At 33.8% G+C, this 13702-nt stretch overlaps 1 protein-coding gene across 6 annotated transcripts; it reads left to right on the forward strand.

Moving 5' to 3' along the window:
- The first annotated feature begins 5426 nt into the window (after nt 1–5426).
- On the forward strand, nt 5427–13562 carry LOC104235125 (casein kinase 1-like protein HD16). 6 transcript variants are annotated; one of them, XR_011402753.1, is made up of 19 exons: nt 5427–6106; nt 7389–7520; nt 7623–7696; nt 7803–7872; nt 7976–8031; nt 8147–8218; nt 8428–8522; nt 8633–8699; nt 8784–8913; nt 8993–9211; nt 9313–9455; nt 9529–9703; nt 9865–9955; nt 10049–10206; nt 10308–10496; nt 10608–10681; nt 11893–12195; nt 13037–13169; nt 13268–13562. XR_011402753.1 is itself a non-coding variant. In XM_009788804.2 (17 exons), exons 1-16 carry the CDS (start codon nt 5705–5707, stop codon nt 10665–10667), a joined length of 2133 nt encoding a protein of 710 aa, XP_009787106.1. In that variant the 5' UTR covers nt 5427–5704; the 3' UTR covers nt 10668–10681; nt 11893–13562. The 6 variants fall into 6 exon arrangements, 2 of the variants coding, with proteins under 2 accessions (XP_009787106.1, XP_009787105.1); XR_713125.2 differs by having other exon boundaries at nt 11893–11971; nt 12073–13169; XR_713126.2 differs by having other exon boundaries at nt 11893–11971.
- Nucleotides 13563–13702: the final 140 nt, after the last annotated feature.

The following is a 13702-nucleotide window of genomic DNA, read 5'->3' on the forward strand; positions in this document are numbered from 1 at the left end:
GTACTGGTGTCTCTCCCCCTCGACACTGCATCTTTTGTAATCAGCTTTCATTTATCAATAAAATCATCATCATCATTCAAACTCAATTCTCTCTCAGCTTCCGCAATTGCTCGTGATATTGATTTTCCCGTACGGCACTAACAATCTAGTCTAGCGTGTGGAGGGGACCTCATTGGCGGACAGCAACCGCACTGACATCGGTTGCTTAGTCTTACGTTGCCCTTCCAAAGAACATCAGGAAGACACCGCGTAACAATACATATGATATGGGATCAATCCTTCCTCAATACTTTCTGGGTCAAGCTTGTCTTACAGGGCCCTGCCTAGTGCGGTTTACATCCCTGGTGTGATTTTTCTTGAGTTTCAAAAAAAAAAAAACTTACACTCTTATAAGAGTTCTTGTCTTACATAACTAACCTCTCGAATAAGAGAGTGTCCTCTCTGAAATTTTGGGGTTTTGAAGAAAATGAAGAGAAAATGGTTCACGTAGTGAAAGAAAAGTGGAGTGGTGGATGCAAGAACTTCAGAAATTATTGTCCCTTTTGGGACAGTTGTCTAGAGATGACCATTTTTTAATTTCTAAAGATTCACTTGGAGCAAATTAAAAATCTTATGAGAAACATTAGCGACAATTTGAAATTTTTATAAGTTATTGCAAACATAAGATGACAATCTAATACTTCATTTGTAAGATTGATCAATATGTGAACAAACATTAGACCTAAGCCTAAGATTGTCTAGAAGGGTAATTTTTTATAAGGGCTATGTTTGCACAATGTTTTTGAAAATAAGGGTAAAATCTAAATAGTAATGTTGGAAACAGACATTTGCGTAAATTAGCGTAAGAACTTGGACAGGAATTTTGTCAAGTTACTATTTTGTTCAAACAAGAGAATGCTTATTTACTGTTTCTAACGAATTTTAATGTGTTTATGTCATATTACACTACTATTTCACTCGGGGCGGTCCTTTCATAAAACAAGTAAGGATGAAATTCAAAAATAGCCAGATTTACAACTGGTCGTTCAAAAATAGCTCAATTTTAAAAGTAATCGAAATTTATGCATTTTTCATGTAAAGATAAATCTGAGTGAAAACACTGTTCAAAACCCGAAAAATACGCCAGTATATTATGCTGGAGTTCCAGCATAAGTATACGTGAACTCCAGCATATTATACTAGAGTTCCAGCAGTACACTAGAACTCCAGCATAATATACTGGAGTTCCAACAAGTATACCGGTCCAGCATAATATACTGGAGTTTGGAGCACCAGTGCTCCAGTCTCCAGTATATTATACTGGAGCCAGCAAAGTATATCGGTCCAGCATAATATGCTGGAGTTCATACACAGGTGCACCGAACTCCTGTATATTTTGTTGGACCGGTCTCTGTTGCAGCAAAATAGTGGCTATTTTTCATTGACTTGGTAAACGCTGACTATTTTTGAATGACCAGTCCGAAAACTTGCTATATCGTACTATTTTTACAGAAAGTAAAGCAACCGCTTTAGGCCCCATATTTGTGGGGGCCCCATTTTTTGTTACACCTAATAGACTATATATAAGTTTAAAAAAGAGTTCTGTAAAGTTAAAAAGTTTGATTTCTTTCTTTAACAAATATGGAGAAGAAGAATTTGCAACTACTATGATTTCTACCAAGGAAATTGCACTTGAAATGAATATCTAATCGAAATTTCGTAAGAAACGTGTGATATATAGGAAGTAACAATTTGATACGAATGTTGATAATGAAATCTCAAAATCTTTCGAAAGGTCCTTTAGAGTTGATTACTTTTATACATAATAGACAAGGCTATTTTTTTACTTCAAAATAGATTTGAACAATTCGAAGCATATGAAAATTTTTAGTTTTCAATTTGGCAGTAAAAACTAAAATCATTAGATATTGAAAATTTGAAAAAATATTGCCTTAATATTGTATGTTCCTTGAAGCATGATAATCAATTCGATATTGATGGTTTAAATTTATTTTCTGAATTAAAAGCATTAAGGAAAATAGTACAATTAGAACATAATAGTTAAAATTATACACTTAATCAAACAAAAAGATTTAGTTCTTTTCCAAATGCCTAAATTGCTTATGGAATAATGTTCATAACTCATGCTACCGTTGCTTCAGCGGAAAGATGTTTTCAAAATTAAAATTGATAAAACCTTACTTAAGAACAACAATGTCAAAAGAAAGGCTAAATGGATTAGCTATATTGTAAATTTAGAAATACTTATTAGGAGTTATTGATAATAAGAAAATTATTAATAACTTTATATCTAAGAAAAACTAAAAAAAATAGACTTCAAATAAATAATAATAAAAAAAAAAATTAAGCCCCTCATAAAATTTGGCTTTAGCCCACAAAATACGTCGGTGGTACCTTATTGCACTTCGAAAATTCTAGAGGTTAAACTTAGGTTTAGTTGACAAAAGAGTACAAATTTGAAGTACATACAAAAGAACCACTTATCTTTGCCAACCGCCACGCATAACCCCACTGCGGAATACAAACCAAAAGCCCTGATCGTCACAAGTAGTTTACTCGAGAAGTTAATGAATAAGAAATTTATATTTATATCAATATCTATATCTATATTATCATTATTATATTATTAAAAAGAGAGAAAAATGCCTTCTTCTTAAGCTAAGTGGCAGCTTAGAAAAAGTCTCATGGCATAAGTAGTTTATAATTAGTTATTTAGTTAATAATTACTTATTGGTTATTGTTTTTGAATGTATATATCTATAAAATAATAAAATAAAATATTTTATCATAGAAAACGAAATTTTAAAAAAAAAACTGTCCATTCAAATTGAGAGAAATTTCAAGTTGGAGTTTTTAATATATTTTAAAATAAAACAAAAGTTACCATATAATAAAAAACTGAGAAATTTAAAATTTCTTTGTTTTTTAAATATTTTTTGTTTTTTAAAACGAAAAAATTATTTGTTCTGAAATATTATTGAGAATAAAAGAAAAAAATAAAAAATAAAGAAATATGTATCTTTTATTATATTATAAAAAGAAAGTAGCATAAAAAATTTAAATAAAGTAATATACTACTAAAAGTTTTTATTAACAGTGCAATAATACTAAATATTGGATAATATAATAAAGAAAAATATAAAACAAAAATGTTATTCATTGACTATACAACTCTCTTTAATTTAATAGAGATTTTATTCATTAAAATTCAGATAATATTATTGAGAACAATAGGATAAAATTTAAAATAAAAAAATATTTCAAGAATAGTAAAATATATATCTTTTATTATATTACAAAAAAAAGTAGTAGACAAAAATATTAAATTCAGTAATATGCTAATAAAAATTTATATTAACAATGCAATTATATTAAATATGGGATAATATACATAACAAAAAAGTTTTTCTATGAATATATAAGTTCCTTTAATTTATAGAGATATTATCATTAAAATTCAGATAATATTATTGACAATAACAGAATAAATTTAAAATAAAAAATATTTCAAGATTAATAAATATATATATCCTCTCTTATATTACAAAAAGAAAGCGAGCAAACAAAAATATTAAATAAAGTAATATGCTCATAAAAACTTCTAATAACAATGTAAAAATTACTAAATATTGGATAATAGAATAAAGAAAAATATAGAACAAAAAAGTTATTTAATGATTATATAAGTCCCTTTAATTTAATAGCGATTTTATTATTGGCTATATCACATTGACAAATAAGATGACAATTGAAATTTATTAAATTAATACGATCTAATTTGTTCAAACATGTCCGATCATAATTTAATTTAATTAATATTTTTTAATATTGATCGCGCATCGCACGGGTACGACTACTAGTAGAGGTTAATGAGAACTCAACGGGTCCGCATAATAAAACCTCTTTGAGTGCACAAAATAATTACTTCTTCCTTTTTAGTTGTGGAGTATATTTTTCTTTTTAGTATATTACAAAAAGAATGATATATTTTTAAAAATGAAAATAGCTAATTTTGTATTTTTTATCTTTGATGAAAAGATTTTATAACTATATAAATGTTATCACATATTAAAACCATAATTTTAAAACCTTATAAGCACATAAATATTATATAATTTTTATCATAAATTTTAAAAATAATTATAATATATGCTAATTCAAACTATATATTGTGCTTTTTTTAAAAAAAATAAGGTTAGGGGAGGGAAATGAGAGAGGGGATTACAAGGAGAAAATTACCTTATAGTTAAGGTAGCCAACTAACTGAGGTACCAAGAGCCCGTTTGGAGTAGTTGATTTGAAGTAGCTGATAAGCATTATTAGGTGTTGAAAATCACTTTTAAGTGCTGAAACTGATTTAATAAATAAGCAGTTACGTATTTGGATATAAGTGTTGAAATTGATGATAAGGTGTTGCAGTATTTGATAAAAAAATACTAATAAGCTATTTTTATGTTAAAACGACTTGAATAACCTTAGAACTGTTTACACTTATAAGGGCATAATTTATTCATAATTTTAGATTAGAGATCGATTCAAATACAAAATATCTTTTTTGTCATTTTATTTTAAATACAACTTTGTTTAGATAAGATAATTTTTATGATAAATATAATTTTTTTTATGATAAGCATGTAATCATAAGTTCTAATAATTAATAAATTGACAAAATTTTCTCAGTAAAAAATAAACCTAAATAAGATAAAATATTTAAAGAAAAACACTATCTTCGTCACCACAACACTTAAAAAGCAATACATCAAAAATTTGATATGTTCTCGTTTATTACATACAGATCAAAGATTAATATACAATCACATAGATACAACTATGCAAAGGAATTGAGAATTTGTTTACCTCAAATAGTCAATAAGAATCGTACAGTTGAAAGGGGGAGGGTTGAAAAAATAAGTGAGGCAGTGAGTATCGATGTAGGAGTTTTATTTTGAAAAATAATATTTTAGGGATAAAATAGTAAAAATCTTGGTCAAACTTAAAGTGCTTATAAGCTAAACATTCATAAGCCGGGGTGACTAGCTTATGACTTTTAGCTTATTTTTAGCTTATAAACACTTTTAACTTTACCAAATGCGTAGATAAGCCAAAAAGTGCTTATAAGCTTGACCAACTTATAAGTTTAGCCAAATACCTTCTAAGTTAGAGTTTGAATATAGATTTGGCTTGAAATTTCTTTGAAGATAAGATAAAAATAACAATTTTAAAAAAATTAAAATTATATTTAGACATGTATTTTACTTGAAAAGAAGTTAAATTACTTTTTGAAACTTAAAAAAATCATCCTTATAACCAAACAATATTTTCAATTTGTTTTTTTTGGAAAAAGTGGAGAAAACTTATGGCCAATTGGAGTAATAAAATTAAAAGAGTAATTAAAAAGGGAAACAAAATAAAATTATAAGAGTAATAAATTTACAAAAATCAAAGAGAACCACCAGAATTTGCCTTCTCTTTGTTCATCTTCTCTTTGTTCATCACTTTCGTCGTCTCTCTTGAGGCAAAGCACGTTGTTTTGGAGCCATTGTTTTCATCATCTCTCTCCACAGATCTCCTAAAGCTTCAATTTCTGTAATTCCGATTATACATCGAAGATCCGTTGGTGGTGGTGTGAGGTAGTGGAAGATTCTAGAAGTTCGAAGGCAGCCTGATTGATGAAGGTCGATTTAGGGTTTTGTCAAGTTGATGGATGATCGATATGCCTCAACTGCGTAGTGGAGTGCGCAGAGGCCGTCGACCGATCGAACCAGAACCTAACAACAACAACAAGAGAGTTACAAGGCGAGCGACTGTCGCACGGACTACGAGACAGAGGCGAGCGCCAGGAAATAGAGTAGGAGGAGGAAGGACGAACAAAAATACAAATAACGAGGAGGTTAAAGAGGTAATTTTACCAGTAGATGATGAGAATGCTGTAAAGGAAACAGCGTCTGGCGGTGAAGAGGATAAGGAGACGAAGGAAGTAGAGAAGGAGGAAGAAGAAGTAGGAGAAAAACAGATGGATGAGTATGATAGTGGAGGCGGCCAAAGCGGCGGCGATAAGAATTTGGCTGCTGAGGATGAAGGGAGCACTGCTCCATTGCCTGAAAGGGTATTTTATTTTATTTATGCTCTGTTTTCGTTAACAAATTTGTCTCTTAAGTTAGATAATTGTATTGTGTATTTTTGGGTGTAATTTTAAGTTTGTACTCTGCATGTCACGAGATTGCAGATTGGGTCCGAATTCTAGTTTATAGCTTTAAAAAAAAGAAGATCCAATTTATGTGAACCTGTTTGACTGGGCACGAAGTTTAAGAAAAAAATGAATACTTTTGGAATTTGTGGTCCTAAACAACCTCAAAAAGGGCCCCAGAGAATTTGTGTGGTTATAAGAGCTTCTCATTAAGGGTAGAATTGTAAGTTTAAGCTAAATTGTTTCCAAATTTAGAAAGAGGTCATTCTTTTTGGAACGTACCAAAAAGGAAATAGGTTCACATAAACTGAAACTGAGGGAATAGTTTAAGTTATATGCAGTATCAGTATAAGTAAGTGTTACGCTATTAAGTCACCTTTACCTATTTTAGCAGACCTGTCTTGTATTAATGATTGCAAATCCCACATTTTAAGGTGGCTTACCTGTAGATATCCATTAAATTGACCTTGTAATTTTCAGTTTGTACTCTGCAAGTCACGAGGTTGCAGATTTCTAGGTCCGAGTTCTAGTTTATAGCTTTTTAAAAAGGATTTTAAGTTATATATACTGACAATGTAAAGATAGTGAATTTTAACTTGTGAAATTAGGTTGGTTATCTTTTTTACTAGATTATGAATTAATGCTAGTTAAGTGATTTACCTGTAATTATCTAAAAGTGACTTGATTGTCTCATTATTTTTTGCACCATCAGTGCATTGAACTTCTATCTGCAATTGGTGCAGGAAGTTTTGCAGTAATATTGTGTTTCTGTGGAAAGATAGTCTTTTAGGGTGTATTTGGGACTGCACTTACTTAGATTACTGGTTTGTACCTTGTGTTTGTTCTGCCTCCTTTGAATTTCATCATCAGTTTTCTCAGTGAGAATTTGTTGTTTTGAAAGTTTTGTTTGGGGTAATTGAAGGATAGGCTGAGTATGGGCTGGGTCGAGATGCTTTGGTAGGGTCTAGCCTACTGAGTGCAGGGAATGGCCCCTAGTTTGGGTTGTGACATCACACACACAAATAGACACATATTTTTTCTATTCTATTAGTTATTAGTCACTAACTTTGGTTCTGATATATTTGTTTGTGGTTGCTGGAGTTATTATACTGTTTTTCTTCCAGCTGTTCACTTCCCTGGTTTTACATTGAAACATTTGATTTGATTGTTGTATTACATTGTTTCCTTTTGCATGCAATAGGTCCAGGTTGGTGGATCACCAGCCTATAGGATTGATAGGAAACTTGGTAAAGGAGGATTTGGTCAAGTGTATGTGGGTCGTCGTGCAAACCCACCAAATCCACATGAAAGAACTGGCCCAGGAGCTTTCGAGGTACAACATTACTTTTTCCTATTATTTACTGTTTTATTTGTTGTATGCTGAAGATGATTCTCTTAATTATGCATATGATGAAATTATCATTTCTGGTTCTAGGTTGCCTTGAAATTCGAGCACAGAAGCAGCAAAGGTTGTAACTATGGACCACCTTATGAGTGGCAGGTCTACAAGTATGTGGTCATTTAACACATGTTCCTTCTGTTTGTCTTCTTATATTATTGATATCTGGTAACAAAAGATTTTCTAAGAGTTGATGCCCTTTGCTGTTGCTTCTAGTGCCCTTGGTGGTAGTCATGGTATACCACGTGTACATTACAAGGGACGTCAAGGTGATTACTATATTATGGTATGTCATCTGCAGTGTAATGGGATTATTTTATCATTCGTTTCAAGTTGCAGTTGATTCCTATCTCCATTTGAACTGCTGAATTCCTGTAATCAAATTGCAGGTTATGGATATGCTTGGTCCTAGTTTGTGGGATGTTTGGAACAATAATTCCCATGCGTAAGATCTATTTCTTTATTTATTATTTATAGTATTATAGAACATTCTTATCTTTAAACATATTGCTGTTCCTTGGACCTCAACGCCAGCCTTTTTGGTTTTGTTTTTGATTTAGGATGTCTATTGAAATGGTAGCATGCATTGCCATTGAAGCAATTTCCATACTCGAGAAATTGCACTCCAGAGGGTAAGTACATCATGCTTAGGTCAATAGTTTCTTGCATACTACATATAGGAAGCTGTTTTCTATCTTTCGATAGATTACAAATTCTGGGCATTATGGCTTACACGGTCTATTCTGACCTCCTCGAAAAGAAAAACAAAAAAACAAGAGGCACAACAGGTAAACAGTGTTTATTGACCTGATTGGTTTGTCTCACTGATATTGTTTTGAAGGTATGTGCATGGAGATGTAAAGCCTGAAAACTTTCTTCTTGGAACACCTGGAACTCCTGATGAGAAAAAATTGTTTCTTGTTGACCTTGGGTTAGGTGAGTAAATTAAAATTAGAAAGAAGAATTTTGTCTTTCGATTTGGAATCTTCATCATGCTCTATTCTGCATAATATGGTCATGCTGATCTACCTGTTTGAATGCTCCAGCAACAAGGTGGCGTGATACTTCTACTGGCTTACATGTGGAATATGATCAACGGCCTGATGTTTTTAGGTACAATATTCAGTACTTCTATATGTTTGGGTACATTTGTTTTGTGTCCGTGGCCACTGACGATCAAGAGAACCATTGCCTCAGAGGAACTGTAAGGTATGCTAGTGTGCATGCTCACCTTGGAAGGACTGGAAGCCGGAGGGATGATTTAGAGTCGCTGGCTTACACTCTCGTCTTTCTTCTCCGAGGCCGGCTGCCTTGGCAGGGATACCAGGTTTTCATTTTTCTCAACTTAATAGCGGCATTTTACTTGTAAATATCTCCTTGCGATGACACCATTTTTTTTTGTGTAGGGTGAGAACAAAGGTTTCCTTGTCTGTAAGAAAAAGATGGCAACTTCTCCAGAAACTCTTTGCTGCTTCTGCCCTGCTCCTTTTAGACAGTTTGTGGAATATGTTGTGAACTTGAAGTTTGACGAGGAGCCTAACTATGCTAAATATATCTCCTTATTTGATGGAGTAGTAGGTCCAAATCCGGACATCAGGCCAATCAACACTGATGGTGCACAGAAGGTAGGTATTTTTTGCATATATCTTTATTGCAAGCTTCTCTATATGTTGAAGAATCAGCAGCAGAAGTAGAATTTTGCTAACGTGTTTTTCATTTTCTAAAGCTTATATACCAAGTTGGGCAGAAAAGAGGAAGATTGACATTGGAAGAAGATGATGATGAACAGCCAAAGAAGAAGGTTCGCATGGGAATGCCTGCGACACAATGGATCAGTGTTTACAATGCTCGTCGCCCAATGAAGCAAAGGTATATACAGTTTGGCCGAAATATCTTTGATTTGAGCTTGTGAACAATGCAGTGGCACTGTTTGGGCTTGCAGGTATCACTATAACGTTGCTGATATGAGGTTAGCTCAGCACATTGAGAAAGGAAATGAGGACGGACTATTTATCAGCAGTGTGGCATCTTGTTCGAACTTGTGGGCCCTAATCATGGATGCGGGGACTGGGTTCAGTGCCCAAGTCTATGAACTGTCACCTCTTTTTCTTCACAAGGTCTCTCATGTCCCAAAGAGTGGTTAATCTTGAAGCATGTTCAAATTAAATTATGTTGCGTTTTTGCATGTCTAATGTGCTATACCTATAGTAAACTTATGCATAATTCAGTTTACTCCTTCAGGCTTTAGCTAATTCCCTCTGTTTATGTTTAAACATAGGAATGGATTATGGAGCAATGGGAGAAGAATTATTATATTAGTGCCATAGCAGGAGCTAATAATGGGAGCTCGTTAGTTATCATGTCAAAGGGTTAGTGTATCTCTGATAACATGCTATACATGTTTTGCACCATAATCTGTGAATTAGAGCAGACTAAACCTAGTTTTGTTGGTAATATGTCAGGTACCCAGTATCTGCAGCAATCATACAAAGTCAGTGAGTCTTTTCCATTCAAGTGGATAAACAAAAAATGGAAAGAGGGGTTTTATGTCACTGCCATGGCAACTGCAGGAAGTAGATGGGCAATTGTTATGTCTCGTGGAGCTGGGTTCTCTGATCAGGTTTTTATAATGGATTTTATTTTTATTTTTTATTTATAGGGTCACTTGCTATTTTCTTCAAATTTGGAGTTGGGTATATTTATGCTTTATATAATTTGCAGGTCGTGGAATTAGATTTTCTTTATCCTAGTGAAGGGATCCATAGGAGATGGGATGCTGGTTATAGGATCACATCGACTGCAGCCACATGGGATCAAGCTGCTCTTGTTCTAAGTGTTCCAAGAAGGAAACCTGCAGATGAAACACAAGAGACACTTCGTACTTCTGCTTTTCCTAGCACTCATGTCAAGGTTGTTTATTTAATCAATTATGCTTTTCTTGACACGTTCCACTCCTTTTGTCATTCTCTCGTTTTTTGGCCTCCTGGTTACAGAGTTAACCATTGATTTTGCTCGCTGCAGGAGAAATGGGCAAAAAATCTTTACCTTGCATCTGTCTGTTATGGGCGTACTGTTTCTTGAGGCACCAAAGTTTGGTTGGTAACTTTTCTGGGTGCCATGACATACCCTTAATGTGCCTTCAGCAATTTCCTGCTTATATTTTTAACTAATGGAGAAAATAGACGACACCGTTTCGTGCTTATCAGGCTGGCTTTTCTCCTTGTTTGGAGAGGCTATTTTCAAAATCCATTGCCATCAATGTATGTGATTATTAGCATAGGCAGTTCATGAGCTAGGATGGGAGTAATTTACATATTGGTTAAAGATTGTACAGCTTGAACAATAAATACTTTTCTTAGGCAAGTATATTTTGTAGTATTATGAACCCTGCAATTTAAAGTTTTATGAAGGAGTTTGAACACTGGGAGTCGATCTCATTTTCTATTTCTATCTTTCTTGCCCCTCTTCCTGGTTTGGTCCCATTTCAGTCCGTATATTACATTGGTTGAGTTTGTCCTGGAAATGAATTTTAACTTACCTGTATAGATCCTGTTGCTTTATATGTTAGCTCTATCACTCTTTATGTGCATTCATGATCATTTTGGCACTTTGGTCGCTGGAAATTATAATTTGTTCAGCACAGGTCTCTCTCCTCCCTGTCATACCTCTACACTACAGTAAACTCTTATCCTCAAGTACTCTTTGTTAAGTTTTGTTTCTTAGCACTGCTAAGTCGCGACCTTCTTGACACTTTGGTTACCGGACAACTGTTAGTGCATGTGTCCCCTCCACCCCCCACCCCACCCCCCACCCAAAAAAATTGCCATTTGGCTTGGATATCTTAATTAGTTGATATTTTCCAACTTCTGTCTCAGAATATGAACATAATACAGAATTGTTGTCTATCTCAGAGTACATCTTACCCGTTTCGAATTATTGGATATATATACATATAATTGTTTTGGCTTGGATATCTTAATTAGTTGATATTTTCCAATTTCTGTCTCAGTATATGAACATAATACAGAATTGTTGTCTATCTCAGAGTACAAATTACCAGTTTCGAATTATTGGATATTTAAGTTTCTGAGGCTGTCTTATAAACTATTAGCCTCGGAAAAGGGGTGGTTATCTCCAGATATTCAGGTGGCGTTTGGAATGAAAACAATGTGAAAAGTTGTTGGCCAGGACTTCTTTCACCTGGTTTTCCTTCCAAGCGGGACCTTTATTTGTTTCCTAGCAGTTCCAAAATTTCCATTCTCTTGTTAGTTGTTGTTCTGTCTTCATTCCCTTCATTTAATTTCAGGATATGAAGACATTAGCATGCATTAGAGTGATGTAATAGGCATGTCCGGTACATTTGCCTGCAAGTGAAGTCTTTGCAGGTGAGAAACTTCTAACAAGTACTTGAGGTACCATACTGAAGTGTGTACTCAATAGTTTATCTTCTGAAATTTGCAACATGGTTGCATAACTGGAGCTGCAGAAGATTGTCTATTATCACATAGCAACACGAGAGTCACTTAAGATGTGTAAGTTACCAGTCTGTTACAACTAATTGGATTTTGAGTATCTAAGGCTTTTTCAGAAGCAACTATTCTGGTGGAAGGTTGGCCTCTTGCCCATGTTACTTCTTTTTTAAACAGTATCCAATATTTCCAGCTGTTGTTAGTTTCTGTTTTGTTGCCATTCCCTGTGACAAGATGTTTAGAGTTAATGTCTATCTTTGACATGAACTCTATAAAAGTATGCGGACTCCTTTCCAGCTTATAAGCGTTGCTTGATGATGAATGCTCAGATTTTTCTTACTTTAGTTCCTTGAAAATATAAGCTCCAATAGGCTTATTGCACTTCTCATTTTATTGTATCTGTGACTCTGCACGGTATCTAGAACACTGTTTGTGTCTGGCTGGCTTTGTCAAGGTCAAATATGTAGTTAACTGATTAATTTGAATTTTCCCTGCGCTTGTACACCTTGTTGGTATTCATGGTATCTTTAGAGAAGAGAACAGATTGTCTAAATTCACGTGAAAGTGATCAGCTTAACATTGATTTTTAAGTTAGGCTAATTCAGGAAATGACAAACTAATCATGACTGTGATTTCAAGTTCTCTCTTCTCCAGGGATGTTCTCTTGATCGGCTGTTGCTTGCTTGTCTCCTTAATTACAGTCAAACATCTCTATAACAACCTCATCTGTTCCAGATTTTTTTGGTTGTTATAGCGAAGTGCTGTTATAAAGAACATATATTATAACATAGCATGGAAATTGGTTCCAAAGAAACTTGGCTTTTATAGTGAATGGTTGTTATATAGCGATGCTATTATAGAGAGGTCTAACTTTAGTAGTTCCTTAGGATTGTTTTTCACTATCAGATCTTTGTTTCAAACTGATATTACCCCTCCATATGGATCTAAAATTTTCTTGTGATTCTTGGTGGTGATACCAAGGATTCTGGGATCTGCTGAGTTCCCATTGGAGCTGTAGTCCTTTTTTGGCAAAATGGAAGTAAGCTTTTTCAAAAAGATTGTATCAGCTGGTCAAGCATGTGGAGTCCAGACTCTGTTGACTAGGGGTTTTTAGGTAATGCAAATGGCAGTTGGTTGCATTCTTTTGTTGCAGGATTTGAGAATTCTGCTGTCAATAACTAGTTCTTTTTTATATGCTTATGCTGTCTGCAGGATATTCTATATTCTGTAGGTTATATTTAGTGTGTCTCGGTTATAGACCAAGAGATTGCAGAAAATTGTGGCAACATTGCGATGTAATATTTTTTCCACAGTCCACTAACTTACCAATTTTATTTGGGTGGTGGGTGTTTGCCTGCCTGTGGCGTAATGTGGGAATGATAGCTGTTAATCCGATGAGATCTGTACTTGTGGTTGAACTTAAAATTGTTACCTGCTGACCTGTGTTTTGTATGAAGGTGGCCCTGCTTGCAAATGCAATCCTTGGCCCCTGTAGTTTTGTGGTGTATGTTTTTGTTATTGGGTGACCCAATGCCAAATATGGTACGTGCTATTCTGTGGTCTACATAGATCCTTCTCCAATCTACGTATGACTGGTTTCCTCTGTTGAGCAGAATATTTTCGTGGGTCAAAGTAATTTCCGTTATA

This window comes from Nicotiana sylvestris, chromosome 10, assembly GCF_000393655.2.
Source record: "Nicotiana sylvestris chromosome 10, ASM39365v2, whole genome shotgun sequence".
Classification (NCBI taxonomy): domain Eukaryota; kingdom Viridiplantae; phylum Streptophyta; class Magnoliopsida; order Solanales; family Solanaceae; genus Nicotiana; species Nicotiana sylvestris.

Excerpts from the sequence above, each read along its gene's own strand:
- LOC104235125 (XM_009788804.2), top strand. The coding sequence starts at position 5,705 with ATGATCGATATGCCTCAACTGCGTAGTGGAGTGCGCAGAGGCCGTCGA. Across the intron at positions 9,456-9,528 it reads CGTCGCCCAATGAAGCAAAG|GTATCACTATAACGTTGCTG; the intron begins GTATATACAGTT and ends TTGGGCTTGCAG. Across the intron at positions 10,497-10,607 it reads TTCCTAGCACTCATGTCAAG|GAGAAATGGGCAAAAAATCT; the intron begins GTTGTTTATTTA and ends TGCTCGCTGCAG.